The 27,689-nt window shown below is 36.0% G+C and overlaps 3 protein-coding genes across 3 annotated transcripts; 2 read left to right on the top strand and 1 right to left on the bottom strand.

Moving 5' to 3' along the window:
• Positions 1-1,034: 1,034 nt before the first annotated feature.
• LOC136798346 (forkhead box protein unc-130-like) lies at positions 1,035-2,473 on the top strand. Its single transcript, XM_067054950.1, has one exon. It carries the CDS (start codon positions 1,290-1,292, stop codon positions 2,412-2,414), a length of 1,125 nt encoding a protein of 374 aa, XP_066911051.1. The 5' UTR covers positions 1,035-1,289; the 3' UTR covers positions 2,415-2,473.
• A 622-nt stretch (positions 2,474-3,095) lies between these two features.
• Positions 3,096-11,773, bottom strand: LOC136798347 (protein STPG4-like). The gene is made up of 7 exons (XM_067054951.1): positions 11,635-11,773; positions 7,979-8,029; positions 6,700-7,037; positions 6,176-6,230; positions 5,849-5,956; positions 4,225-4,393; positions 3,096-3,272 (listed from the first exon to the last, which is right to left on the bottom strand). The coding sequence occupies exons 1-6, from the start codon at positions 11,668-11,670 to the stop codon at positions 4,274-4,276; spliced, it is 708 nt and encodes a 235-aa protein (XP_066911052.1). The 5' UTR covers positions 11,671-11,773; the 3' UTR covers positions 3,096-3,272; positions 4,225-4,273.
• Positions 11,774-12,088: 315 nt separating this feature from the next.
• LOC136798345 (uncharacterized) lies at positions 12,089-27,215 on the top strand. Its single transcript, XM_067054948.1, has 6 exons — positions 12,089-12,155; positions 19,514-19,629; positions 25,415-25,514; positions 25,694-25,889; positions 26,286-26,398; positions 26,566-27,215. The coding sequence occupies exons 2-6, from the start codon at positions 19,526-19,528 to the stop codon at positions 27,145-27,147; spliced, it is 1,095 nt and encodes a 364-aa protein (XP_066911049.1). The 5' UTR covers positions 12,089-12,155; positions 19,514-19,525; the 3' UTR covers positions 27,148-27,215.
• The last annotated feature ends 474 nt before the right edge of the window (positions 27,216-27,689 follow it).

Raw genomic sequence — 27,689 nt, 5'->3', positions numbered from 1 at the left:
ACCGACGGTTAGTGTGAATCGCAGACCTCTATAGATATATTATAAGAAACTTTTTTCGCTAGAGGATGAGCAGAAGCCTAACCCACGGTGAGAACTTTTTAATCAATAGGGAGAAAGAAGAAAAGCGGCAGTTAGTTAAATTCTCTATTTTAAATGGGCTGGATTTCGAAAATAAAATTGCCATTAGATATCCATTGGGGATTTTCAAAATATTGCGGTGAATTTACCATTTGGTTGATAATAACAACAATTTAAGAGCAACACATAGCCTGGAGCAGCTCCTATTTAAAGCAAATGTAATGTTTAAAGAAAAAGATTTTAAGTTTCCCCCTGAAATTTAAGGGGCTTAAGGGTAACAGTGTTAAAGAAATAAGAGCCGGCCAAACAAATTTAATTTGGCTTTTTCATTAGAAAAAAAAATATGCATAAGGGTTTTTACATAACTGTTTTTGTGATTTTCATAATACCAACTTATTTTCACGCTAAATTTTAGGAAATATAAAGAAGATTAAAAGTCATGTTCATGCGCAAATGAATCAGGACTACGCATAAACAAATTTACGCAAAAGTTGACCAAAATCACCATAGTTTAACTTCCTACAAATCTTTCCGAAAAACAAAACAAACAAAATGTACAACCGGCAGGTTTTATTTACGCCAAGAAAACTCAAAAACAAATTCTGGAAAATCTGTACATTAATCAAACGGAAAACATTATTTCCAAAAAAAATTAACATATTATTTTGCGCGCGCAAGAAAAATTCACGCCTGAGACTTTCGCCAGCAATAAAAACAACAATTTTCGCACGTCAATCTCACTTTCGTTATTCGGCATGAACTGTTCATCGGTTTTTGTTCGCTCATTGTCTGATTTTGTTTGACGTCTCGTTGGTGCGACTAAACAACCGAGCGTGTTCACCCGACCGTGTATGAAAATAGTTTACGAGGGAACTGGGCAAACAGCATTTAGTATATCAACAAGTATTTTATGTAAGTGTTCACCATAAACTTTCCAGCTTGCAGACAATGCACACACTGGCTAAAGAAAACAAACTTTTTAGCTCATTTACCGCTTATTGAACAAAAATTAAATTAGTTTTTGAATAATATTGAAAAGTTATTAGAATTAATCGCAAATTTATTAGATTCAAAAGTTACAGTTTACGGTGGAGTGGTATGAACATTGAACATTTGTATGATTAGAAGGAGAGAATTGTTTTCTAAAGACGGCAATTTGAAATTAACAAATAAAATAGCTTGTGATTATTGATAACTTGAAAACCTTTATAATGGAAAACAATGGATTCTTGATACCACCTAATGCGCCGCTACAACCTCCAATACCACCACCAGTCGTCAACACTGGTAATCGCCACAACAACATCAAGAAAGACGATACTAAAGTGGAAACAAACGCGAAAGACAACAGTTGCTCTTATACAGCAATGATCGCTCAAGCAATCATGCGGACATCCTTCAAACGCGCCACCTTGTCCGAAATCTATACTTTCATGACCATCTCTTTCGAAGTGTTGAAAAAGCGTGGCAACGGGTGGAGAAATTGTGTTCGACACACACTCTCACTCAATGAATGCTTTGTCAAGTTGAATCGGCCAGAGAATGGTCGTTCTTGTAATTGGACAATCCATCCATCATACTTCGATGCTTTCATGCGTGGTGATTACCGAAAGCGTCGCTCCAACCGCAAGAAAATGCGCACCAACACACAACACTGGGCAAACATTCAAGAATCACAACGCTATATGACGTCATGTTACAACGAACCAATGAATGGCTTTCCACCCTACATTACATCGTCAACAGCTAATGAAACACTACCGCAATATCATAGCAACACTTCACCTCACACTTCTCATCCCATGTGGCAAAACTACCTCAGCTCACTGGATGCAAATCATAAAGCATTGCCATCCTCTCAAGAATTCACTGGATTTCAATCCTCACCACCCATCTCTGAACAACAGAATGGTCATCCACCCTTACATCATCCGCCCATCTGCAACACGGAACACAAACATTATCAGCCAACCAGCCATTCACCCTCCCATCACAATTTCTCAGCCATGTCTTTTCCCACAACGCCTTCGTCATCCCCAACTAGCAGTGGACATGCATCACCTGACAACATTACTAATTCCTCGGTGAACAACGACCGGTTCCGTAGCGCTAACGTTGCGCGAACAATTGCTCCACCTTCAGGTTTTTCACCATATCTGCCATCGAAGATAAACGAACGTAATTCATGTGAGACTTATTGTAGTAGCGAGCGGGCCGCTTATGAGCGAGCGCTCGCATACGAAGGAATGCAACCTTCACAGCATTTTCAAGTGAACACAAACAGTACTTGTTATGGGAATATAACCAGTAGACCTTATCGAGCAGAGTATTTCTAAACAAAAACATTTCAATTAAAGAAATATTGTTTTTCCTATACTTTATTTTCTGTTTTTATAACCCAATTTTTATAAAAATTTAATTTATTGATCGAATTTAATTAATTAAATCATTAGGCTATTAACCATTATTTATTGATAACTTAAAATTCTCTAATCTTCTCTAATTTTCTCCCAGTAAAAATCTACTACAACCTTATTTTTCTAAATGATTCGCTATTTTTTTTGGTAATACATGTTTTTTTCTTTATAAGCATTGCGCTTATAAGCATAACTAGGCTCATATATATGGTAAAAATTTAAGCATATCCTAAATAACATTACCTTGAGCCTTCATACTCAGAATTTGTTTCTTTTTGACTGGAATTTAACGGATTTATGAAATTTCTCTAAAATTTAGTTTAGGATATAAGCATATTTCAAAGCATTTTTCAGCTTTGTAAATCTCTCGATCTAAGCATTCCCGAGTCAGCTTTTGGATTTTTGTATGCTTATAAAAAAACATGTACATGTAAAAGCTTTCGCGAATTGGTCTTTTAAGAAATCAACTTTTGCCGAAAATGGCCAAGAATTGCGAAAAATCGTATTGGTGTCCTGGGTAGTAAGGGTAGTTTTAATATAAAAATGATATGAAAATTTAAAGCTTCTCAAAGGAATGCTACTAAAAAAAGTCTGTAAAAATTGTCTGAGTTTCATATTAGTATTTTCTAGTTACCCATTTAGAAAAATAATTCTACAATTAAAATAAATTATCGTTAGTATAAAAAATTAAAATGTACAAAATCAAAAAATATATTTCTTGGTAAGGCGAGACCAATTTAATTTGTTGTTCCACGGGCCCGACCGACCCTATTTTTGCTAAAATCAAAAAAATAATAATATTGAATTTCCACTACAATATATTTTACGCACTAGTTATTTGTAAGAATTAAATTTGAATAGAGCTGAAAATTAATTCAAGAAATTGAAAAATTTAGAAAATCAAACCATTCCATACACTAAGACTTTATTATGATCTTCATCGAAGATAAAAAAAGTGAATTTTTGATCCAGATATTTTTTGGAAAACATTTTCTTGGTACTTTACCACCCCTGATAAATGAAAAATTTATTCTTATTTTACCGACCGACCGACTCATATTTTGCCAACGATCTGCCCGGAGAACAATAAATTAAATTGGTCTCGCCTAATTAAATAATAATCCTCTCGCTTTCAAAATAATTACCCTCTTTGCTTTAAAATTCTCCCATAATTTAACCTGAAAAATATACTTTTGAAAATCTTTCTATACTTTGGGGACCTACTTGATTAAGCCTGATAACAGCCCATCTATAAAATGGCCCGGGAATCGGGGGGAGGGGAGGTCATCTAAAGAAATGGAGCATGTCCAAAAATTCTCGAACCGCCCTCGTTTAACCAAACCAGAAAATTTTTCCACCCCTCTCTTAGAAAATCTTAACCACCCCCTTATAAAATCCCTGCCTTGTTTATACATAAGCCACAAACTTCCTGAGTTTCACGATTTTAACTATATTTCTATTGTTTCTATGATTTTTGTGTGTTTTTTCTTTTTTGAGAAATATTATAAGTGAGGTGCAACACTCCAGTTTTAGGACCCCCCCCCTTAAGAGTGCCAAATGATTTTTAGAAACCCCCTCCTATAAAATCTTTCATTTTTCAATAAAAACATATACATACATTTTGCTAAGCATATATTGTGCATTTATTCGAGACACGCATCATTTTCTAATAAACGGAAGGGGCGTTTCTTATATCTCCATTTTCAAAAACGTAAGATTCTAAACCTACCATTGCACACATACAAACTTTATATACAACATTCAATTTTTCCCATCCGTCATTTGATGGTGGTTGTGCTGGGCGGAAAGAATATCCCATGATAACGCCCGACATCGTGGATATGCTTCGGCATCGGGTATTGGACCATCTTGGCGTACGCTCCAGGCCCCGGTGTTTTCTAAACAAAAAAGGGATAGCTCACAGTGTAGAAAAGCTGTAGTCAAAATCTGCTCATTGGTACTGTGAAAAGCACAGGTCAAAGCACATATCGACGCTGTACCGACCAATCCAGATTCTATTCAGCGCGCAATCAACGCAGAGAAAAGTAACCATGACGACCATCCAAGATCTAGGATGAAGTTCAAAGTTGATGTTTTTATTCCCGTCGTTGAAAACACAACTTAAAGTCAGAGTCATAGATAGAGAATCATAGCATAAAGTCTGTCTATTATTTCGATTCAATTAAAGTGACATTTCCATGATTAAAAGTTTAGTAATTACTGTTATACATTTGGGGATCACGTAAAAGATTTATTTTGAAAGAAACTCATTTCAATCACACTTGGAGGTTTCTGGGTAATTCGTAAATAGCAAACTGCATACTGATACAGTCTGCTAGACATTAATATGGTAATATTTGCTCTTCATCTGATTTTATCTACAGTGATTACTCTTGTCTCCCGAATAGACGGGGGGGGGGGGGTCCGAATAAGCAGGGTGGTAGGAAAATTTTCTAAATTCTTATAAGCGGGGGGGGGGGGATGGAATAAGAGGGGGGAGGGTAATTCCAAGACAGAATTTTTTTTAACTGGTATCAACTTCAACAACAAAAAAAGAAACTTTAACAAATGAACACGTAAAGTAAGAACCAATACTAACAAAAAGGAAAATTTTAACAAGTTTAAGGTCTATCTACACTGCAATAAAATATTAAATTATTCGAATTTAATTAGCGGGGGGGGTCTTAATAAGAGCGGGGGGGATGGATTTTTTTTTCATTTAACAATTAGCGGGGGAGGGACGTCTATTCGGGAGACAAGAGTTGATTGACCCATGCGCGATAAAATTTCTATTATTGGTCTTCAGAGGTTGAAATATTCTCAACGTCTGATACTTATTGGGGTTGAAAGAAACAAAAACGACAATGGTTGATATTTTTCATTTGATGGAAATGGTCCTTTCAAAGTATTTCGCGGAGAAATATTTATGCGCCAGAACGACGAGATTTTATCCCAAATTCTCACTATTTTTTTGTTAAACAGAGGGCTAAAAGGGGCTCCCAGCAGTTCGTGTGAATTCGTGAATATAGGCTTTTTAACTCGCGTGAATGCGTGAAAATTTTAAGAAAGCTGCGTGAAGGAGTGAATTTGCAAAAAGAGATTGCGTGAATGAGGGTCCGCTGGGGGGGGGGCTTCCTAAAAATCTTTTTTTTTTAATCTAGCAGCCTAACAGAAAACTTATCTTTTAAATAGAAAGTTTTTTAATAGCAAAGAGTAAATTTCAAGAAACGAAAAACTTTTGGCACCTATTCAGAATTTATTGCAAAATTAATTAATTAAATTTGCCAGAATGGTGAAAGGGAAAGGTTCTTCCCCTAAAGTACCAAAGCCATTAGAATGTTAACCAAACATACCATGACATGTACTCTCTTGAATCTAGGCGTGCCCGATTTAAAAGGGGATGAAATGGATACGGTTCTCTTTTCTTTGACTTCATATTGTGTCGGTGGTGGGCCTGTTTTCTAAAAAATGAAATATTAAAGAACTGTTGATTTCTAGTTGAGAATCAGATATTGATTCTTTTTTCCAGACCTTTTAAAAGTACAATGGTACATAATATATTGATAACTTTGGGTTTTTTCCCGTTTTTTTTTGACGTTAAAACTCTACATTCCAGAAGTAACTTAGAGCACTTAAAAATCATTGGTGGTATTTCAAATTTTTCCAAACAGGCTACATACAGGTTTAAAATGAATTGTGGGAAATCTTGCACTTTGAGATTTGAATGAAGCATACCTGAAAAAAAAAATGATTTGAAATTGTAAGGAAAATGTGTAAGCAGTTGCTAGAGGAAGGTAAGGCATCTTGCTATGCCTTTCTTTAATGCACCTTAAAAGATCTCTCTGACGGAAAATCGACTATATAATTTGTCGGTTCTGCCCCTTTCGCTGGACTTCAATGCGGGTCTAATCTATTGCAAGGGTTTGTCCCACGAGGTTTAGGACCATTGGAAACCAGCTCAGCCATGTATGGAGCTCAGAATAAGCTTAACTAAGGCTCCAGTACAGCGCTGTAAGCTTACAGCGTAAGCCCAGGCGGCTCTGGAGGCCTAAAACCCGGTTTTCTGGCAAAACTACTGTTTCCAAAACGAATCAGCGAAGACTTTTAAAAATGTGTTGAATTTAAGACGTGAAATTTCTTTTTTCATATTTTTCCTTTTCGTCCATACTTAAGGAGAAGTCTCTAAAAATAAGATCATAATTACGTTGAGGGATTCCTTTTGTCAAATTCGAAGTCCTTTGCGTATTTGGTTGGGCCCAGATCACTTTTCAGCATCTCTTTATCTTGAATTCCGATATAAACAGCGGACTTGTTTTCACGGTTTGTGTTTTTAAAGCCATAAGAACTCTTCTTATTCTCTTGAAGATCAATGAATGAATCTTTATTGTTGTAGAGACCAGGCATGAGTACTTCTCCACGTAGTGTTTTGTCAGCTCGAGTTTTACGTCCGCTTGATTTGAAGCCATACGTCATTTTTGTTGGTTTTGCTTCCAATTCGTAGAGCCAATCATGTGTCTCGTAATCTCCAGGACATGGTGTTTTCTAATTAAAAAGAAAATTAACTCGGATAGTTAAAGGAAGCACAATTTCCCGAGTTAGAAAATCAAAAATAAATCGGAGGTGCGTAACCCCTTTTACGATTAAATTAAAGGAAAACTATTGAAACTATTTCAAATTTGCGCACACACAGATTTGATTCACTAGTTGGCCCTGGTTGACCTCGCCTTCACTACAGATTCAAGCATGACAAGAAATTCGCCAACGGAGAAATTTACCACGGGAAAATTGAACCACAGGATTTGACCGACATTGAAAGTATTTAAATTCGATAAAAATGCCACCGAAAACAACTTATGCTCTAGCAATCTTTTAATTACACGCAAATATCAGCCTAGTAGCTAATTATTAAACTCACAAGCCTTTTGTCTATAACAGGTATTCTTGGATAACTTTGGTATTTCAAAATGAGGGTACAATAATGTTTAAACCCTATCAAAATACTCGGCACCATGGAAATTTTATATATATTGAATATTGTTTCTAGGCCACTTAGATAATCTAAGGATTTAAGAAGGCTCTTAATGATAAAGTTGGTAACATTTTATGGGCAGCAAAATTCCTAAGGAACCATGACGTTCTAAATCTAATTAGTTATTTTAAATTTAGGCCTTAAGGGAACTAACTTTTGGCAAGGGGCAAAAATTGTAAGAAAATAAATTTAGCAAGAACTTAAATTTGCAAGTAGCATTATTTTTAATATTGGCGAGAGTAACGTTTTTTAATTTTTGCGAAAACTGATTTTGGCAAAAGCAGAATAATCAGTCTTTTTTGTTTAAAAATTACATATTTTTGACATATAGTAAAGTAGATAAAATTTCAAAAACATCAAAAAAAGTTAATTTTGGCAAGATCTTATTTTGGTAATGCAGTAAAATTTTTAATTTTGGCGATAACACAAATTTTTGTGAAAAGAAGAACCTTACCCTGTGATTTGATTTCCACCATGAAGCACGACCGGTTTCAAACAATGAAGTCTAATGGAGAAAGAGAAATATATATAAAGAGTTTTCTCATTTTCTTCCCTAGTTCAACTATAATCTCTTATCTGAGACAACTTTTCAAAAAACATTTTTCTATTCAGAATGTTGTTTTGATTAGCTGCTCATAGCATGTCATTCAATAAAAGTCGGCATTATTAGTCATCCCACAACAATAAGTTGGCTCTCTACTGCAGCTCGACTGTTGTGACAAAAGTAGTGCAAGTACATGTCAGAATGAATGAGAGCTATCAAGCCAATGCTCACAGAATAATTGCATTTATAGTTTTTACCAGCGTTCCATAATTTATCAAATGAAGGATTTAATTAGTGAATATTTCTAACCCTATGGCGTTTCATTGGGGTCAGTTTGAGAAAAGCACCTTCCCTAGCTAGGGGTTGGTTAGGGAAAATCCAGATTTCCACATTTCAAAGGGCCAGTGATTTGCACAATTACTTTGCCACTGTGCAACCTTTCGAAACATATCATGCAGACTCCTGCATGCCAACATTTTCTCCCGCACGAAAAAAATTCAGCCAAATCTCCCGCATTTTCAGTATTTCCTCCCGCATCTCCCGCATTTCCAAAAATTTTCCAAATTTCTGAAAAAAAATTCAGAATCGAATGGCAAAATTTCCTTTATTTCCGGAAAAAATTTCCGATAAAATTAGATTTTGCGGGAAAATTCCCCAGATTTCTCAATTTTCCAATTTAGAAAAACTGGTAATAGGGAAAATTTTTCCGACTTGGAGTTCTCCCGCATTTTTGTGAGGTGAAGTTGACAGCTATGGCAGCACAAATCTTTGTTCCCCTCCTTTGATGTAACAGCAACTGAAGCTCATGCAGAGTTTCTGAGAATGAATGTGACGTTATATCAAAATCTCATCAGAGAAAACATTGTAATCATGCAAAAGGTTGTGCTGCACAATATGTTTCACCGCTGCGAAAGGCTGACAGTTTCATCAATATGACCAAAACATTTTGTTCAGCCGCATCCTCACTCTAAGAGAGGCCATCACAGAATGAACTTCCTTATATAGGATGAACCATATTCTTGTGTACACTCCATCACAGAGCCTATTTGAGATATTCTACTAACTAGCCCAGAGAAAAATTTTAAACCTTTATTATTTGAATGCATGCCTTTTTAATACTCAAATATAAAAAAATTAAAATTTTTTAACTTGGCCATTAGTCAAAAAAGTCATTAAAATTGATTAGCCTCTGCGATCTGCAATGGAGTGCAAGGCTGAAAGCCACATGAATATGGTTCATCCTATAAAGGGAAGCTCATTCTATGGTGGCCTATCTTGAAGTGAAGGTGGTTGAACAAATTGTTCTTGGCATATTGATGAAACTGGCTGAAGAGGCTGTTTTAGACATACAAGATAACTCATACAGGGTTCCCACAGCTTTCCAAATTTCAAATCTAAGGAGAATTGAGGAGAATTAAGGTGGATTTTTCGCTTTTTTGAGGAGATTTCTGTAACAATTTGAGGAGTTTTTCATATATTTTTAGAAAAATTGAGGAGATTTTGTTGACAGTAAACTTGTCAAGTTAAAATGATGCTTTTTGTTGTTAAAAAAGCAACACTGTACTGCTCAATGAAAAAATTGGGTAATGTTTTACATCGACATCATCCAAACATGCAGTAGGGGTGGTGGCTCTTCCTGAAAGATGCACAAAAATCTTTTGAGATTGTCTCCTTTTATTGTGAAAATGGGCTTTTTACCAATTAAACAAAGGAAAGGTTTACCAAAGTCTCCTTCTTGGGGGAGGGGTCCTAGGTAATTGTCCTTAGAGTGGAGCAGTGGCTCTAAGTGTAGAACTACAAAGACCTGAAAAGATTAAAATTTAAATTTAAATCAAAATTAAAGAAGGGAGCAAAAAAATTGAGTTTTTATGTTTTAAATAATATTGTTGTTAGCAAATTGGTCTTGGGGCGCAGTTAGGTTTTCATTCAATAAAGCTACATTTTACACAAAAAAACTTGTAAATTAGCAAGATTTCAAAGAAATTACCAAATAACTAGATTGCGAGGGAAGCGAGCAAGAAAAATTGAAAGTAACTTAAAATGATTTTAGTAAAATTGATCCTGTGCGGCAATTAAGGGAGCCATGCATAAAGTATAATTTTTAAGATTGGGGCGTTTAAAAACCTCATTCAGCGCCCCTTGCTCTTTAGCGCCCCCTTTAAAAAGCTCTATTGGGTGGTCGTGGCCTCTGTCCCTGCCAGAACGCCACTGATTTCGAGTTTTTGAAAAAGAATGAGTAAATGGAAACATGATATTAGAGTAAAGAAATGTGCGAGCGAAGCGAGCAAGAGATTTTGCATGTTATTCTTGAAAATCAACTTTCGAAACATCTTTCAAAGGCCAGCAGTACTACCTTGAATGTTTTTTTTATTTGGTCAAATTTAATTGAGGAGATTTGAAGAAAATATTGGAGAAATTCGAGAAAAAGTAGGAGATTTGAGGAGATTTGAGGAGCACTTTTGAAATTTAAGGAGAATTGAGGAGATTTGAGGAGCTGTGGGAGCCCGGAAGCCATGCATAAAGTATAATTTTTAAGATTGGGGCGTTTTAAAAACCTTCTTTAGTGCCCCTTGCTCTTTAGCAGCGCCCCCTTTAAAAAGCTCTGTTGGGTGGTCGTGGCCTCTGTTCCTGCCAGAACGCCACTGATTTCGAGTTTTGAAAAAGAATGAGTAAAGGGAAACATGATATTAGAGTAAAGAAATGTTCGAGCGAAGCGAGCAAGAGATTTTGCATGTTATTCTTGAAAATTAACTTTCGAAACATCTTTCAAAGGCCAGCAGTACTACCTTGAATGTTTTTTTTATTTGGTCAAATTTAATTGAGGAGTTTTGAAGAAAATATTGGAAAAATTTGAGAAAAAGTAGGAGATTTGAGGAGAATTGCTGAGGAGACATTTGAAATTTAAGGAGAATTGAGGAGATTTGAGGAGCTGTGTGAGCCCTGTCATACCATACGTGGAATACTTGTGCTGCGCAATATATAATAGCCAAACACCTCGCGCAGCTGTTGAGACGAACAAAGAAGCCTTCAAAAAGTAAGTAAGTAAGTAAGTAGCTGCGCTGAAATAAATGTGCAAGTCGTCGCCCCACTTCCACATTTGGAAATATACATTTCCATAACCTAGGGAATCAAAGATTTTTTCCTGTGGTAATGACTCTATTTCTATTTTTTTTGAGATGCAGGATGCTTTGTGGCTCATTTCTAGAACTATAAACACTTTCAATGAGCGCCCTGTGCAAGTAGCAGTTAAGTGGAAGTATATAAAATGAATTTGTTATCTGATCAAAATCCAGTCTTTATCAGGCAAAAGCAAAATAAATCCATAAAAAAGACAAAAGAAAATGGTTGTCATACAGATATCTCTAGACTGCAACCATATTGATATTGTTGTCGGACTAGAAAGCGTCGGACTAGTGAGATGTACCCCTTTCTTCTCCTGCACCGGCTGCACCGGACAAAAACCGGCAGGGGCAGGGTAGCACGTTGAACGTTGAACCCGCCCTGGCTGCCTGGAGCTGGAAAGGATTTGAGAAAAATCAGGGATTGAACATTTTATCATTACTCACATTTCTAGTTTTGTCATTTGTATCTTCAATATCCATCACTTGCTCACCGAATTTTCTTGAGTATAAAGCGATATTATTAGGTCTTTGTTTCAGTTTTCAGACCTTCTGCTGTGCTTTTTTTATTTCAGAAAAGCCACATTCCATTTCGAGATTTGTTTTTGTTTTGATTGTATGCTGCCATCTTTCCCTAAACAAAACTTGTAAGGAGGTTTAATATTATATGTTTGAATTTTTTATTAAAAAATTGATCAGTTCAAAATTTATTACTTTTTCACTTTAAATTTTAATTTCAATTACTAAAAAAAATTTCAAATTAATCTTATTGAAAGTCATTCTAAGAGCTGAAATAGCTAAAGATTTAAAGATTATGCAAACCCCCGGTTTTAAAGTTTAAAGCGACAATTCGATTATCAAAATGGCCACTTCGGCCATGCGGCGCCGTGACCCTCTTTTGGCAGCACACGCAGACATTATCAGCCAGTCACTTTAGCTGACTTGCAGAAAGTTTTTAAGAAAGTTGGGTAAGTTCTATAATTAAGATTATATACTTTACTAACTTTAATTTTGATATCTTTCTTTACCGGTAGGTATAAAGTAGGTAGTATAAAAGTCCAGCATAGGGCCAGTTATTTGCAGTATGGCAAGGCTGCACTCTCAAGGGCAGGGAAGAGCGCACCTGATAAATTATGGTCTGAACAAAGGTGCACCTATACCTCAGAAATTGGCTCAAATATGCAAAAGATTGCTAAAATTAGCTGCATTTGAGGAGAAAATAGCGGCACTCTGCACTTAGGGTTAAAAAACCATCTGCACTTGCACCTGAAAACCTCAGATTTTGCACCTGCACTCAACTTTTTCTGAGTTTTCTGCACTCAAGATCTCAAGCAAACGTGCCATAATGTTAAGGCATTTCTTGAATGAATCTTTTGAGCAGCCAGTCAGTCTAAACTTAAACTTCCTATATCAGGATTAGAAACTAGGCTAGTCTTACCTCTTTTATCTTTTCCTTTACAACAATTCAATGCTGACAAGTTGACTCAACACATATGGGGGGGTTTCATGGTTGGCGGAGGAGCGGAATCGGCCCTTTTTTCGGACGGAGTGGCGGAATTTGGCGAAAATTTAGACAGAATTACGGAAATTGGGTTCTCTGACGGAGAAGGAAAATTTAGACAATTTTAGTGCGGAAAAACGGAATTTAGCAAAAAAAATTGCGGAATTTTGGAATTGGTAAAAGATATTCAAAATTTGCGGAATTTTCGACAAAAATATTGAATTTCAAAGGAATTTTCGGTGACGGAATTTTGGTTCAATTTAAGACGGTTTGACGGAAATTGGAGAAAAAATTGGCGGAACTGCGGAATCAAGTCAGTACGGTCAAGTATCAATATTTGAGGTATTACGAAAATTGCTACTTTTTGCCGTAATCGCTTTCGTTTTTAACATAAGGTCTTAGCAACGGGTACCTTGGGCATAGTTACGGGTCATTGAGAAAAAATCCTGACATAGAATTTCAAAAAGATTCACGCTATCATATTCTACATTACAAAATACACCTGTTCTATGTTGGGTTTTTTCTCGGTGTTTTGTAGGCTTAATTATCGTCATGCAAAGTAAATAAAACCCCCTGGAAATCTTTAGGTTTTGGATAAGCAAAATACTTACATACTATTGTTTACTTTTCAGGTATTCATCCAATCAGAATTCACGCTCAGAAACTTTCAACCAATCAAAATTCAACCGTGACGCGGGAAATGATCCAATCAGAATCCCGAAGCTAAAGACTTACAGCCAATCAGAATTTGTTAGCGAGAAGTATTCATCCAATTGGAATCGCGTAACACGAAAGCGAAAGTGAAAGTCAAGGCGGAAATATAATCTTTTTTCGACGTGATTTGCATATATTAGAACAGAAAGAAACGCCAATTTGTCAAAGATTTGTTTAAAACCACCTTATTTTTTGTTGAGTATCACCTAAATTTATCGAAAAAATATGCTTTTCAACATTAATCTTAAAATCTCTTATATTGTGAAGTATCCTGGGGCGCTTAACGCCGAAAGGAAAATAAGTGGGTGGAACCGCCCTCGTAGTTTAATCCCGGGATTGAAAAAACCTGGAGAAAACCTTTTCCCTACATATAATGTAGCTAAGGAATTTTAAAACACGGCATTTAAAGTGAAACAAGATGGCGGAGAAGTAGTGATTGGAGGTTTTTGTAATTAGACAGCAGGACAAAGGTTTGTTATATTTTAGCATAACAAAGACAAACTCAGGAGGTAAGGTAAATTGCGTTTTGACTGCTTTTAACTGTTTTTCTAATAAAAAATATCTTCAAACTTGACTTCACTGCAAGTACCCCCTGAAACCCCCCCCCACATATGTCCATGTACATTGACAAGTATATAATCCCTGAGAGAAGTTTTTATAGAAATCTGCAACAAAAACGAAAGTGGTCTTTTCTACTGATTGCTTCCCGGCGCTCCTTCGCAGCTGTCTATCAAATTTCCACCAATGAGGTTGCCGCATCTCAAACGGCCCTTCTTTTTGGCACCCATGGCCTTTCAGTGCCTTGCACGACAGGTGGCTGTAAAATCGGATAGAGTGCCTCGTATCATTGGTCATTAAGGAGATAATAATTAAATAGTTCATAACCTTGTATCCCTATAACCCTGTAACCATGTAACCCTGTAACTGTGTAACCTTGTAACTGTGTAACTGTGTAACCCTGTAACTGTGTAACCCTGTAACTGTGTAACCCTGTAACTGTGTAACCCTGTAACTGTGTAACCCTGTAACAGTGTAACCCTGTAACCATGTAACCCTGTAACTCTGTAACCCTGTAACTCTGTAACCCAGTAACTGTGTAACCCTGTAACCCTGTAACTGTGTAACTGTAACCCTGTAACACTGTAACTGTGTAACTGTAACCCTGTAACTGTGTAACCCTGTAACTGTGTAACCCTGTAACCCTGTAACTGTGTAACCCTGTAACTTGTAACCCTGTAACTCTGTAACCCTGTAACCCTGTAACTGTGTAACCATGTAACCCTGTAACCCTGTAACTGTGTAACCTTGTAACCCTGTAACCCTGTAACTGTGTAACCCTGTAACCCTGTAACCAGTGCTGCAAATAACGGCCGGTGACCGGTAAATACCGGTCATTTTGTAGTTTCTACCGGTCATTCTGAAGCTCAGTTTTTCATTTTGTCCGGTTAAAATTTTAGATTAGAGGCTTCTTATAGCGCTTCTAATTTAAAGAGGAGCAGTTTTGAAATCAAAATAGGTGTTTAGCCAATCTAAAGGTCATTACAGACTACAAAATTTTCTAAGATGGTTCCGCCAGACCCCCTGCTCGTCACACTCGAAAGATTACCGGCCAACTGAAATTTCCCTATTTGCAGCACTGTGTAACTGTGTAACCATGTAACCCTGTAACTGTGTAACCCTGTAACCCTGTAACTGTGTAACCCTGTAATCCTGTAACTGTGTAACCCAGTAACTGTGTAGTAACTGTAGTACACAGTTACAGGGTTACACAGTTACAGAGTTACAGGGTTACAGGGTTACACAGTTACAGGGTTACACAGTTTCAGGGTTACACAGTTACAGGGTTACAAGGTTACAGGGTTACACAGTTACACAGTTACAGGGGTACAGGGTTACATGGTTACACAGTTACAGGGTTACAGGGTTACACAGTTACAGGGTTACATGGTTACACAGTTACAGGGTTACAGGGTTACAGGGTTACAGAGTTACAGGGTTACAAGTTACAGGGTTACACAGTTACAGGGTTACAGGGTTACACAGTTACAATTTTAAAAGATCTCTTATCTTATCTTACTATTAAATCAAATATAAAAAGCAAAAGATTTGTAAACATAAATATTAATCCAAGTAAAATTTAGTTTTCATTTATCAGTACTGTACTCGCATATATTTTCTATTGACTTCTCTCTACAGGGGCGAGAGGACAATGTTTTTGTTTTTTCCCCAAGTGTTAGGGGACCTAGCACAAGGCAATTCTTTGGGGGGAGCTAAATTGTTGGGGGGACCTTACTTTGTTGGGGGGAGCTAGAAACCTGGCTGAAGCTATCCAAGTATAGGGGAAAAATTTTATGGCATTCACAAAGCTCTATTTACATGTTGTGCACTTTTAGAGAATGCAATAGAATGTCTTCATTTTTGCATTTTAAGGATCAGATCACACTTTGCATGAAAACATAAAGGTTTAGAGAAATTAAAAACCAACAGTAAAGAAAAATATTTAGGAAGTGTTATTTAGCCCCCAGAGTTACATAAACTAATGCAGGTCCCCCCCAAGATAGAGCTCCCCCTGCCTGTCGGGAAAAACAAGCAGCTCCCACCTCTTTTATGGCAAATTTTAGGTGTAGCTCCCCCCGCTCAGGCGGGGGGGGGGGGTGCGAGCCATGCATGGTTACAGGGTTACACAGTTACAGGGTTACATGGTTACAGAGTTACAGGGTTACAGGGTTACAGAGTTACAGGGTTACAGAGTTACAGGGTTACACAGTTACAGGGTTACACAGTTACAGGGTTACACAGTTACACAGTTACACAGTTACAAGGTTACACAGTTACAGGGTTAAATGGTTACAGGGTTATAGGGATATAAGGTTATGAACTATTTAATTATTATCTCCTTAATGACCAACGATACGAGGCACTCTATCCGTAAAATCCCCCCTTTCATATTGTTTCAATCCGTGATCCGTGGCTTAGGTTTTTACTCATCTTCAATTTACTGAAGAAAGCGGGAATTTGATGCGAGAGTTAGATTGTCAACAAAGTGCCATAAAAAATCATTGAATAGAAGAACTTAAAATCTTAAATATTTTCATTTTGAAGAATAGGTGCAAAAAAGTGAAACATAAGAATAGTTTCATTTTTCATTGCATTAATCGAAATGGGGGATTTGAAAAATTTCCTATGTTTAGTTTTTTGCACAAACCCCTCTAACTATGGGTGAGTACCCTGTTGTTAAGATATTGGCTTGAAATCGAAAATGAAACCACTCAAAACGAAAGTAAAATTAGCCCGTAGTCGAAATCCCGTAATCTTGATATACAAGTTTTTAAGTCTATATACTGCCAGTGATTTTTCGTATGTCAGAAGGAATACGTTGTTGAAGAGTTTTGGACCCTGTACAGCTAAGCTCTCACAAATAAATTTTTGAAAGCTACTTCCTTTGATTGTTTGGACCTGACATTTTTTACTACGACCACTTGTAATTGAAGACGAGACACCTGCTTTTACAGTGCCGTCTTCTTCATTGTGACTGAAGTTTGGTGTTATACCCTCTATAATTTATGGCTGATTACATTTAATTTAGAAATGTAAGGGAGGAGAGGGGTAATTAATCTGTAATGTTTTTATTTTGTTTTTGTCACCCTCCAAACTATGTTATTACTAGTACGTATTGACCAAATATAGATGGTGGCGACCAAAATTATGTTGGCTGAATTAACGTGGTGAGATTTCATAGGAAAATATGCAAAACCTATGCAAAAACATTTACATGCTGTGAAGGCTGTTTTTTATTAATTTCTGTTTGGCTATCCTAGGTTGACTGGTGGGAAGGTTTCAGAAACATGAGTTTGGATAAGCTTAGCCTGGAGATCCATGCTATGATTTCTTATTCTATATACTGATGGCGAAATATATAGCATGGTATGGGCTGACAGTTTGAATTTCCCATATCCTAATAACGGTTGAAAACACAGCCAATCAAATCCTGTTATTGTTTCACTGGTCACACTTTCTTAAAGAAAGCGCAAGCTCCGAAATTTGGTTTTTATTTTAGTAAGTGAGGACAGAGCTAAATTCGAATTTCCCACTGTAATTTTTTTGAGGCCAAAATCGGACTCACAGCTCTGACCCGTCAAGTATTCATCAGATTTAAAAAAATACGCAGACGGGTTCCTGTTTAGGATAAGCTTGGATACCCAAAGGGCTAGATGTCAAGCTTTAAGCCATCGCAGGCAGTTAGTCACACTAGGAAATCAAGCTTTCAGAGAAAACAACATCAGTCATCTACAGGATGTATTTGCAACAACAAGGATGAGAGTTACCTGAATAAAGTTCAAGTTCCCAAGACAATTAGCTAAAACTTGAAAGCTTAAAATGGAGACAAAATGATCGATTGCGAACGTGCAGCATCAACCAACCAAATTTTGTCATTCAATTCGCGAGACAACGCTTCAATTTTTAAGGCCTTGTTTATACGCTAAAGTAAAAATAACTCTACACATGTTAATGGGTCCGCCGTGTTTGACGTCTGGCAAAATGTTCGGGAAATAGCCTTTCTGGCGGTGTGCGGATCTAGGTGAGTTCCGTCTCCCCCACGTAGATCTTTTTCTTGGGAAGTTGATCTTCAAATTATTTTCAAGGTTAGCTTGGCTCAATTTTTTCATCTATGGCTCAAATTTTAGGCAATTTCTCATAGTTTTTGAAAATAAAAGCACCAGGTTATTTTTTCATGAATCCCTTTAGAAGTTTTGCGGCGCATTTTTTTGCTTGCTAGTCAAGTAAACGATATAGCGCTTTCCCAGCATTAATCTTTGATACGCATTTTGGCAGGACGCTAATGTGACTAACTGGCAGGCAAAAAAAGTGAATATTAGAAAAAATATTGTTTTTGAAAACCCTCGAAGCTTTTGATTTGTCAAGCGCTGATATTCTATTGTAATGTCACGTGACACGGCACACTTTTCAGCAAAAGTACGTCATCTAGCCCTGCGGTGGTTTGCTGTTTAAAATTAAATTTCTACCCTGTCCAGTGTACCATTCAGCTCTTAAAAAGTCAACTAGCCATAGACTTGTCCCCTAGCAAGCAGTAACCAATATACCTTGTCTAATTTTGTCTTCTTATCTGGTCTTTAAATATTAAATGATTAAATAATAAATAAAACTGAAAGAAATCTGTTTAAAAAATCACTCTAACTACTTTGCAGACCAGACATTGCTATGATGAAATTAGATATGTAAGATATAATAAGATATGTAATTTCTGGGCTTTCCACCTAAATTTACTAAATCCAATCATTCCACACAGCGTAGCCTTAATCCAGACAATCCTGTCAAATTCTGATGTCTCTTTTTTTAGGGAAGATTGAATTGCCTTTCTTTTGATTTTTTGAAATTAAAACTTGAGATAAATTATCGCAGTTTAATATTTTGAAAATACTAACAAACTTTCTGTATGCAGCTATCAGCGATAAACAATAAGGACGGCCTCAAAGGTAACCTCATAATGGATGATGATTCCCAGGCTTTATTTATTTTATTGAGATCCTTTAACAAACTCTTCCTGAAAAAGTGAATTTACTGACTTAAGCTTTCTGCTGTTTCTTGGAGTGTTTGAAACCAATAAACTCCAAAAATTCAAATAGTTACACTAGAAAAATAGCACCAGTTGTCTCGAGGATGGTTTGTAAGGATGATAATTTACTGAATCATGGTCATGTGTAAATAGGGTGGTTCGGCCTTGAGGAGTTAGTGTGGCTTTAGATTGGTGTCTTCTCACGCCTAGATCTTTTTCTTTGGAAGTTGTTCTTCAAATAGGTTTTCAAGGTTGGCATGGGTTCAATTCTTTCATCTGTGGCTCAGAATTTGGGAAATTTCTCATGAATTCTTTCAATGTAAATCTTCATTAAAAAGTGTCAGGTTATTTTCACATCATTTGGAAGTTTTGTGGCGCATTCTTTGCTTACAAGTGAAGTACTGTATATAAATGATAAAGTGCTTTCTCAGCATTAATTTTCTTTGATATGCATTTCAGCATTTTAGCAGGATGCCAGTGTGACTAACTGAAATTGATGAACCATCATTCTCTCATAAATTTCATCTTTATTTTAGAATTAGATAGAAATGACAATTTTTAACGAAGATAAAGAAAAGTATGCAATCGAAAAAATCTGGGACGAAACATTTAGCAATGGCTTTAATGTACTTTCCACCAAAAAGATATTCAGGTTAGTTGATCATATTATATCGTTTTTAGTGTACTACTTTCTATCTGATAGCCTCAAATATTATATAACCAATATACTATATGTAATAGTTATCAAACAGTACCGAGTACAATATGGGATATATTTTTCGAGCTTATATTGCACGAGTAAAAGTGTGATAACTTATCATCAACTTGAAAAATACCAACAAACTTTTATGATCTATCGCTTACCAGATCCCTTTTTTGAACGTGGTCTTGTGTTTGTACGGTACACTACAATATGAAATACAGCATTTATGTACGCGTTTTTAGCCAATCAGATTGCTGATATGGACAATCTCAAATCAATGTCGCCTAAGAAAAAGTTAATTTTTTTGAGAAAAAAGTGGAAAATTTACATAATTGGCCATATGATCTTCATTTTTTATCTAAAAAGGTTGAAATTTTGAGGGTTGGTCATAATTGATGGTTTATACCCAAAAATGAAAAAAAACTTGAAAAAGGTTTGTTATTTGAGGTTAATATGACAATTTATAGACTCAAATAATTTTGTATAAAAACGTTTTTTTTCTATAGAAATATCATTCCCTTGAGAACGGACCGAGTCCGAAACATGTCGGGAAAAATCAAAATATAATAGCCGCATTCTTTTTCACCGTCCAACATATTATTATCGCTTCAAGAATGGCTACACGGAGTAAATCGTTTACCCATGTCACTGGAAGGATCAATTTTCCACCAGCCGACCGAGAAAACACCGACAACCGCGCAAAAAGACGACGCGAAGACGATATACCATCGATTGTTGTCAGCCAACCTTTCGAATCAAGAGCCTCAGAAACTTTATTTGTTCCACAGGGAAATACCCAAAATAACATCAACACATCTGAGCTAATCAAACTTGACCGCTTGATTGATCGACAAGACCGATATGAGTCACACAAACAATTCTTAAATCGTTGCATCGAACAGAAAGTTGTCCCTAAGGGACTTCAAATCAATTTAGAACCATCGATTGGAAACCATGATCCACAATTTGTAGAACAATGGTATAGTAAACTCAACGAATTTTCTTTTGTATTGATGAAGATGACTGCCGATTTCTGCGAAAAAACAACTCCAGAAATTGATGACAAGATCAAAGAAGCTGACGAAGCTATCAAAACCAAAACCGAACCAGGTAAATACAGAGAAATTAAAAAAGCGCTTAAAGAAAATCAGGATACGCGCAAGAAAACCCTTGATACCAGGAAAAACAAGAAATTTTACCGACTGAAATACAACGTGGACCAGTCCACTCGCCAAGGCCGATCAGCCAACGTTACAGCAGAAGATGATGCTCCACCACGACGAAATCGCAGCCGATCTAGAAGCAGATCTAACAAACCCTTATACTCTCAAGTTGCTCGCAGAAACAACAGCAGAACCAACAACTTCTACCAGAGAAGCAATAACTACACCCAACGCACAAATAACTTCGCACCAAGAAACAATAATCTAAATCAGTTAACTAATAACTACAATCAAAGACCCCCGCGAATCCTGCAAAGGCCACAGCAAAACAACGCCCCCGACCGTGACGAGCAAATTGACAAACTGCAGGAACAAATACGTGAGCTAAGATCACAAAGAACAACAAGATATACACCTGAAGAGCCTGGACCTTCAAAAAACTACAAGCCTGCCCCTTCTCAAGGGGCACAAAGCACAAACGATATAATAAACCTCATAAACACTACCATGAAAACGTTAAGCGACTTTGCAACACAATTCCAACAACAAGATACGCCACAGACCCCTCAGGGAATGTAGTTAATCTTTCAAAACAAAAATTCACAAAAGCAGAATACAACCTACTTGGTAAAAACCTAAACTTTTGTCCAACACAAGGTAACTACAACAGAACAACGCTACAGAACGACATAAACGACTTCGCAAGAAAAATTAAACTAAAAGCACATTTTGGAAACGACCCTAATGTAACAATGGCTAAAAAGCCATTCTACATAAAAAAGAAAAATAACCAATGGACACCAAATAACCCACATCACACAGTCAAAACTTTTATTGACGCCTTTGAAAACGAGATAAATAACCATGAGGTCACAAGAACCAAACGCAAATACAATCTGAAAAAAGAAGAACGTGAAGCTTTAGAACAACTAAGGAGAAAAGAAGACATCATCATCACAAACGCCGATAAAGGAGGCGCCGTAGTAATCCAAGACGTTGCAGATTATATAAATGAAGCCCTAAGACAACTAAACGATCAGACTTTCTACAAGGAGTGTGACCAAGATCTCACACCAAAACATAACAAAAAGATACAAGACATCATAGAATCACTGAGAAAATCCAAGCTACTAGACGATAAAACCACTGAAATGCTTACCGAGACACAGCCAAAGACACCAAAATTTTACACCACACCCAAAATACACAAACCAGATAACCCAGGAAGACCTGTCATCAGCTCCATCAATTGTCACACAGCACGTATCTCCCAATATGTTGATTATCACCTACAAGACCATGCGAAATCACTGCCTTCATATATCAAAGACACAACAGACTTTATCAACAAAACCAAAGATTTACATATACCAGCACACGCAATACTTGTAACCATGGATGTGTCGGCATTATATACCAACATCCCGAATGTCGAAGGCATAGCCTCCATTCGTAAATCATTAACAAACGTCGAGTCGTCCATTAAACACATGACAGTAATTTTAACATTCTTACGCCTCATCCTCACCCTTAATAACTTCATATTCAACGACAAACACTATCTCCAAATCAAAGGATGCGCAATGGGTACTAAATGTGCCCCATCGTATGCAAACATTTTTATGGGAGAGTTCGAAGAACGAGAAATCTATCCACGCATAACTAACAACATCATAAAATACCTCAGATTCATTGATGACATATTTTTTATATGGAAAGGCACAGAAAGTGATCTAAAAGAATTTTTCACAATCATCAACACAGTTCACCCATCAATTAAATTCACGACGGAATACTCTCATAGCGAGATCAACTTCCTGGACACAACGATAACCATAAAGAACAATCGACTAGATTACAAGATCTTCAAAAAACCAACAGATCGGTCATCATACCTCCATAATACCTCATACCACCCAAACAACCTAAAAAACAACATCCCATACGGTCAAGCACTAAGGATAAAAAAGATTTGCTCCAACCCCGAAGAATACAACCAATCCCTCCTCCAAATGAAAGATGCATTCATCAGAAGAGGATACAAAGCTGAAAACCTCAATAAACAGTTCGACAAAGTTAAGATTAAGAACCGGGAAGATCTCCTAAAATACAACAACACCAAGAATAAACAACAAATCGCCTTCATCACTACCTTCAACAAAAACTTACCACCTATCCGTACCTTACTGGAAAAGCACTGGGATATCCTAAACATCAACGAACGGTTTCAAGATACCTTCCAACAAACACCAGTCATTGCGTATAGACGCAACAAAAACTTGAAAGATCTACTTGGACAAACATCAATATCCAACAACAAAGTCTCAAGAAAACAACAAAAACTGAAAGGAAAGTGCCAGCCTTGCTTAACAAGGACAGGAAACCTTTGCTGTAAACAAATAATGTCAACCTCAACCTTCACCAGTCAACAAACCAAAAGGACGTACCAGATCTTCCACAACGTTAACTGCAAAAGCACTCGCATCATCTACCTCCTGGAATGCAACAAATGTCACATCCAATATATTGGAAAAAGCGAGACCCAATTCAATCAAAGACTCAATAACCATAGAAGTAATGCATACAGACCACGACAAGAGACAATCCCAGCGTGTAAACATTTCCACCAAACCAACCACGATTTCAACAGAGACGCAAAGTTCACCATCATCGAACAGATCAACGAGACAGATATAGAAAGAATGAAAAGGATAATACTACAGAGAGAAAACTTCTGGATCAAAGAACTGAGAACCCTCGCACCTCATGGGTTGAACCAAGAACTCAATCTTCTCCAACCGAGCGCCTAAGTCTGATTTACACGTTCATTTTAGACCAAATTCAACTTATCAGATGGCCCCATTTACACCAACCCATTTTCAAGCCGAAATCGCCTAAAATGACGTATTTGTCCAATTTGACGTCAAATAATTTTGTATAAAAACGTTTTTTTTCTATAGAAATATCATTCCCTTGAGAACGGACCGAGTCCGAAACATGTCGGGAAAAATCAAAATATAATAGCCGCATTCTTTTTCACCGTCCAACAATTTATAGACTTGTGTTAACCTCAAAATATAGAGACGCTTATTGAATTATTGGGGAAAAAATTATTAGGGAGTCATCAAAAAGGCTTCAAATATCAACCTTGTTTAAAAAAGGTTAGAGATTTCCCACAAGAAAGGTGCAATTCATGAGGTTAAAAAAATGGTAACAAGTAACCTCACATTCTTAACCATATCTTCTGCTAGCCAGTGTATTAAGTTATGGGACAAAAGTAAAATGATACTAGAAGCTTAGATCAATAGGGTTTTTATGAAATTGACAATCTTTGCTCTAACGTAGGGTTAAAAATTGAGATTAAAATTAGAACTCTATGTTAAGGAATGTGAGAAATTTGCTTCTCTAATTGATCTAAATAGTTCTATTCTATTAAAGCTACAGGAACAAAATTACTTTTTAAAAGTTTTCATAAAGTAACTAAGCTAAAAAAATATGAAATAGACTAAAAATGTTCTTAAAATGAGGTTAAACAACCTGAAAAAGTAGGATGTTTTAGCTTATACCTTCAAACTTAAACAACTGAACGAAAAACGTTTAAGGTATACTACGATAAAAAGTTAACCTCAAAGATTTTTAATTCAGACTTAATTAAGACTGAAGCTTTACTTTTAAGCTCAGTATTGATATCAAAAACAGATTTATAAGTCATTAAAGTATACAATAAAGAATTAAAAAACCCTATAAGCCCAATTCACAAATAACCTCGTTTTTGGTACCCAAACTAAGATATTAACCTCATTCTTTTCTATCTAACCTTGTTCCTCAACCATTGAATAATGGATCCCACTTCTTTATCACGCGATTTTCCCTTTCTATCTAGGTTATCTGAAAGCTTAAAATCAACCCCTTTCTCAGGTACTTGTGTCTCTCAAGTTAATATACCAGTTAACCTCACTTTTTATACCAAAATATAATTTTTCATGTTTAGTTGTTTTTGATAATAGGCTACTGTTTGTATGATATCCAAAATTAGACTGAAATATCATTGTTAACCTCACAATTAGGGTGTTTTTGTGAAATAACCTCAAATTTTACACCCTACTTGAAATATTAACCTCATTTTTCTAGCCTACCTTGTTGCCCAATCATTAAATAGTAAAACCCAATCATTTATTTTTACTTTAACCTCACATTTCATACCAATTTTGGTCTATCTTTAAGGACCATTAGGTTAACCTCAGTGCAACTTAACCTCATATTTTTAACCCTACTTTGACCAAGAATATCTCTTTAAATTCAACACTTAACCTTTATAATGTATATATCATTGTGAACCTGAATAAATTTTGAGTTAGCATGTAAAGTAGCAAATAAAAATAAGTTAACCTCATTTATTTATCATTTGTTAAAGTCAAAAAAGTTCTTTTGAAAAAGTTAGGCGATTTTTGGGGGTTTTGACTTGAGATGGTCCATATTTTTCATGCTGATGATAACCAATCTTAACAAGCAGATATTCCTCCTTTTTTCTTAAAGAATCATAATGATTTTGATTTCTGTTATTTTTTTAGAGATTCAGAAGAGAGCTTGGTTTTTGGATGTTTCAATGGGGATGTGAAAGTTCACAAAGCTGTTTATTCCACACAAGAAGAAATAGTTGCTTTCGAAAAGGTTTCAACATTTTAGCTTTCTATCAAGTTTTTAAATGCAGAAACTTTATGTTTTATCAGTGTTTTAATTTGAAATTCAAATTCATGACCAAGTTTTTGGCTCCCACCCTTTTTTCGCTTTGGATGTTCAATGTTTTGAAGACTTGTTATAAAGCATTTTGAATTGATACAATTTTTTAGGATGGAAAAAGTTATGAGACAAAAGGTGGACCCATAAACTCCCTTGTCACTTCAAACGTAACCAAATTTTCTTCTGAAGATGTCATAGTTGGTGATTCCAAGGGGCTTCTCACCATTCTAACCAATGGACAAATATTAAAAAGAACGCAGATTTGTGACAGCAAGATCAATGCCATAACTCTGGATGTTGATTCAGGTATTAATTCCAGAAACAAAAAATATATAATTGGCTCTCTTTAATTCGAACTCGAAGGGGAAATCTATTTTGTTCGAATTATAGAGAAATTCTAATTATAGAAAGCATATTACTAAGGTTTTTTCTTGGAAGGCAATGATAATTAGTTTGAATAAGTATAGAAAGATTCGTATAATAGTTCATTGTATTTATTAACTTTGTTGCATTGTCCACTGATATAAAATGCCATATGGTAATGCTCCCCTACATCTTCGAGAACAACTCAAAGATCTCTAGTTGCTTTGGTCACCAAAAAAATGTCAAAACTATTTCTTGAATCAAGTTTTAAATATTAATACCTTTTGTTAATGTTGTTATGCATTCAAGGATTCAAATACTATTTTCACTTACTTTTAGTGGGAAATCAATCCATAATTGTTGGTTCAAACGATGGAACAATCGTTGCTTGCACACCTTACAATTCTTTGTGGAAATGTCGTCTCTATGAAGTCCTCAAGGAAAATGAAAGGGTCTGGTATTATTTTTTTGTTCCTTTATTGAAAAGAAACGAAATTTTTTACGCTACAATATTTAGATAATTACGAAAGGATTCGTCTTTTGCTGATTAATTTCGTAACTCATTCTGTCTTGAGTAATCATTTACAAATTTTGAATCATGATTTTGTTATTTCCATAGTCAAGTGATATTTCTATCTGCATCACAGCCATGCATGTGTTTCGAATGCAATCAGCAACAATGGATGTATCTTATCTAATGGTGGCTGATTCTCAAAAGAGAATACATTTCTTTCAGAACGGAACTCTGGTCAAGACTCTTCACGTTCCTTCAGTTGTCACCAGTTTTTGTTCAGGATGCTTTCTAAACAATGAAGATAATGAACAGAAAAATGTTTCATCTCCTTCAAAAAGTCAACGAATCTCAAGTGAAGATCAAGTTGCCATGGCTACAAAGTCGGGGGCTATTTTCATTTTCTCAAATTTTGTGGTTGTACCGTATTCAAATTTATTATACCCTGTGACATACATTAAACAGTTGCCTGCAACGGGCTCAGATAATCTTGATGCATTGATTTGTTGTGGACATTTTAACAAAATGTGTATTTTACAGAATAAAAAATTGGTGACAAGCTATGAAACTAAAGACTGGGTACACAGTATTGATATTTTGGAGAAGAGAAGCAATAGTGATTCCTTTTCCCTGGTTGTCGGTTCCCTTGATAATACTGTCAATATTTTAAGACTGCGAAGAAATCGATGATGGCTCTTAAAGGATCTGAAGATTCCACACTTTTATTATTGATTCCAATAAATTTCATACAAAGATCATATGACATTTTCTGTATCCCTGGACCTGATTTTGTTGAGAGAGGGGTAAAGACATAATTGTTTGAAATGATCATTAAAAAAGACATTATACCAAGTGACTCTTGAAAGAAAATCTGATTCTCTGATAATTCTGATATCTTCCAAATTAACCTGTTTTGTCACGTGATCTATTTTTGAGAGAGAAGAATCTTCTACAAAATCCTCATTAATTGTTTTGTTTTTTTTAGAAATAAACTAAGAAAAATGGAAAAAATAACTATGAATGACATTGAAATCAAGACCAGAAGATCAATCAGAACAACAAAATCCTTTTGTTCCTGTTGATGTTAAGTATGAAGATATTCCCCAGGGCACAGCTTAAGATAATAACATTAGAACTATTAATGTTATTAACTATTACTCTCGGGTACCTAATAGCCGGGGGGGGGTTTGGATAAGCGGGGGGGGGGGGTTGGAAAAACTCTCAAAACTTAA

Source organism: Clytia hemisphaerica, unplaced genomic scaffold (genome assembly GCF_902728285.1).
Source record: "Clytia hemisphaerica strain Z4C2 unplaced genomic scaffold, Clytia hemisphaerica genome assembly, whole genome shotgun sequence".
Classification (NCBI taxonomy): Eukaryota; Metazoa; Cnidaria; class Hydrozoa; order Leptothecata; family Clytiidae; genus Clytia; species Clytia hemisphaerica.
Note: the sequence above shows the minus strand (reverse complement) of the source record. Positions and strands in the feature narration are given on the sequence as shown.